The 3,536-nt window shown below is 37.1% G+C and overlaps 1 protein-coding gene across 1 annotated transcript; it reads left to right on the top strand.

The window, feature by feature from the left end:
• The first annotated feature begins 363 nt into the window (after positions 1-363).
• Positions 364-1,311, top strand: LOC112607261 (olfactory receptor 8J2). Its single transcript, XM_025358371.1, has one exon. It carries the CDS (start codon positions 364-366, stop codon positions 1,309-1,311), a length of 948 nt encoding a protein of 315 aa, XP_025214156.1.
• Positions 1,312-3,536: the final 2,225 nt, after the last annotated feature.

Here is a 3,536-nt window from a genome sequence, read left to right on the forward strand (position 1 = left end):
CACCTCGCCCGGCTAATTTTTTGTATTTTTTAGTAGAGACGGGGTTTCACCGTGTTAGCCAGGATGTGCTCGATCTGCTGATCCACCCTCCTTGGTCTCCCAAAGTGCTGAGATTACAGGCGTGAGCCACTGTGCCCGGCCAGTTTTAAGACTCTTAATTGTCTGGTGAGTTTTTATTTCTGAAGTTTATGAAAACATGGGGAGAAAAACAATTAGGTTCTGAAACTTTTAAGGGTTTGTAAAACAAAATAAACTCATTTCAAATGAAATATTTAACAACCTAGCATCTAATAGAAACATCAATTTTATCATCCATTAATTTCCTTCAACTTTCTCAGGTAAAAGATGAAGGCAACAATACAAATGGCTTCAGGAAATCTCACATGGGTGACGGAATTCATTCTTGTGGGAGTCTCAGATGATCCTGAGCTCCAGATTCCTCTCTTCCTGGTCTTCCTGGTGCTCTATGTGCTGACGGTGGCAGGGAACCTGGGCATCATCACCCTCACCAGTGTCGACTCTCGACTTCAAACCCCCATGTACTTTTTCCTCCGACACTTGGCTGTCATTAATCTTTGCAATTCTACTGTCATTGCCCCTAAAATGCTGGTTAACTTCCTGGTTACCAAGAAAACCATATCTTACTATGGATGTGCAGCCCAACTGGGTGGATTCTTGGTTTTCATTGTGGCTGAGATTTTCATGCTGGCTGCAATGGGTTATGACCGCTACGTGGCTATTTGCAACCCTCTGCTCTACGCAGTAGTGGTGTCTCCAAAGGTATGTCGTCTGCTGGTGTCCCTCACATACCTTCAGAGTCTTATCACAGCCCTTACTGTCTCTTCCTGTGTGTTCTCTGTGTCATACTGTTCTTCCAACATCATCAACCATTTTTACTGTGACGATGTCCCTTTGCTAGCATTGTCCTGTTCTGATACCTACATTCCAGAAACAGCAGTGTTTATCTTTTCAGGGACCAATTTGTTTTTCTCCATGATCGTTGTTCTGATATCCTACTTCAACATTGTTATTACCATTTTGAGGATACGTTCCTCAGAAGGACGACAAAAAGCCTTTTCCACGTGTGCTTCTCACATGATAGCTGTGGTTGTGTTCTATGGGACTCTCCTTTTCATGTATTTGCAACCAAGGAGTAATCACTCATTAGATACTGACAAAATGGCCTCGGTCTTCTACACCCTGGTCATACCAATGCTGAACCCCCTAATTTACAGCCTAAGGAACAAAAACGTGAAAGATGCACTAAAGAGATTCCTAGATAACCCATGCCGATCACTCAAACTAATGTAAATTTAAAACTAAAACTATCCTCCTTTAGTGCTTTTCATTTTTTTCCTGAAAACTGCTATTTTTAAAAAAAAAAAAAGTGGCAAGAAATTGTTAGAAATTCCATTAATTTTAGTGGAAAATGTTTAATTGTTCTTATGTCAACCTCACATACCCAAACAAGAAAACAATGTCTATAAATAATAAAAAATAATTTGCAAATAATCAGTTTGTAGACATAGATAAAATGTAAGCCACTAAAGGGTTTTTAAAATAATTTTCAAACAAGGAAGAGAAAGCGTGGTAGTGCGTGTTGGAGGTATGTGGCATCATTTCTTGGAAGGTGGTCAAAACACAGATCATCCTCCTTGCAAGAGACATATTTTGTTCAGCTACTAAAAATTATATTTTTAGTTTTGTAGCATTTATCCATCAAGTTCAACTTTTGTGGAACTATTTTTATCTTGTATTTAAAAATAAATTTTTATCACAGAAAAACTACACGTGGAAATAAGACTTAAGGGAAAACAGGCTAACAAATTTTTTAAAGGGGATTTTCTTTTTTCATTATTCTCAGTTGGTGTGTGCACCCAAAGCAAAATGTTGATGTTCACTCAAGTAAGACACACAATTTTTTTCCATCTCATCATAAAACATTTGTGTAAAGTTAATTGCCTTTGTTATGAAACTACAGTACCAAGCAGCACTACTTTCAGCATTTTCATTCAGTGTAATTTGAAAAAAAATTTTATTAGACAAAAATTTTTTAAAAGAATATTATCTTTAAAATGTCGCCAGTTCTTCAGAGTCCTCCTGTTTTTTTAAAGAAAGTTAATAGTTACTATGAACTATATCCCTTTGCATGTAGAAGGCTACTAATGCATGATGGAGCGAGGGAGAGTAGCACTTATATGTGAAATAAAGGTAGTCTGGGAAATAAGTACAGTCATAATATTTTCAGGAAGGTTAGAAGCATACCCTATCCAGAGACTGTATGACTGAGATCAGTATTTCAACTTCTAACTTTAGCCTTAAAGGAGCATAATCACTGAAGCCTTAAAGTAGCAGAATCACTGAAGGAATACACACTATATAAGGAGTATTTCTGGTCTCAAGGGCAACATTGATAATAGTTCGATGGCATTTGCCTTTATGTTACTTATTTATTTGTGTATCTTTCTCTACTTTATGATGTGTGTACTTGGCTTCATCAACTGATATCATTGTAACCAGAGAACTAAAATTCCCATTAGAAACAATTCTTTTGGGTCTGGCTAGATGAACAGCATTGGAGTAACAGCGCTAAACTCACTCTTACATTTATACCAATGTTATGCATATTACTAAATTAGTTAAGGTAAATAAGTACTCCAGTGTTTTCTACCTTTTAATTTGGCTTACACGTGTATTTTGTAAAAATAATGTGGTTTTTTTTTTTTTTTTTTTTTTTTTGTATTCATTTTCTATTGCTACTGTAAGAAATCACTACAAACATAGCAGCTTGTAACAACCCAAATTTGTTATCCCACATTTCTGGGGGTCAGAAGGTCAAAGTGGGTCTCACGAGGTTAAAACCAAGATGTTTGGCAGTCTGTGTTCCTACTGGAACCTCTAGGGACAATCTGTTTTCTTGCTTTTTCCAGGTTCTAGAGGTTGCGTACAGCACTTAGCTTATGTTCCCTTTCCAGCTAGCAATCTCATCACTGACCTCTGCTTCCACTGCTGTGTCTCCTCTGCCTTTCACCTTCTTCTTCCCTCCCTCCCCTGTGATTGTCGTGGACTCACACAGATAATCCATGAAAACCTCCTCATCTCATGATTCTTAATCACATCAGCAAATTCCCTTTTCAATGGAATGCGACATGTTCAGATAGGTTCCTGTACCTGTCTTATTCATTAGTGCTCAATGGTATAGTCTTACAAAAGTTGACATGCTATATATCCTTTCTACATTATTTACTATAAAATTTATGTAAACAAACTACACACATGGCCTTCCTTGAATAAAAGATAAAAATCAGTTGGTTTTAAGTTTACGAAAGTGTATACACATATACACACTCACATAACACTTGTGGCACTTTCACTCATATGTGATGAATTAACCAACCAAGCAGACAAGTTTTTAAGGAAACAAGGTAGAAAAAGTAAATTGTCAGCTCTGGTCTATGTGTTAATCATCCCATGGGGCATGTCAGCCTAAATAAGAGAGGCTCCCTAAAAGAGAATAATATTCAGGATTACAGCAT

This window comes from Theropithecus gelada, chromosome 14 (assembly GCF_003255815.1).
Source record: "Theropithecus gelada isolate Dixy chromosome 14, Tgel_1.0, whole genome shotgun sequence".
NCBI classification, from domain to species: Eukaryota; Metazoa; Chordata; class Mammalia; order Primates; family Cercopithecidae; genus Theropithecus; species Theropithecus gelada.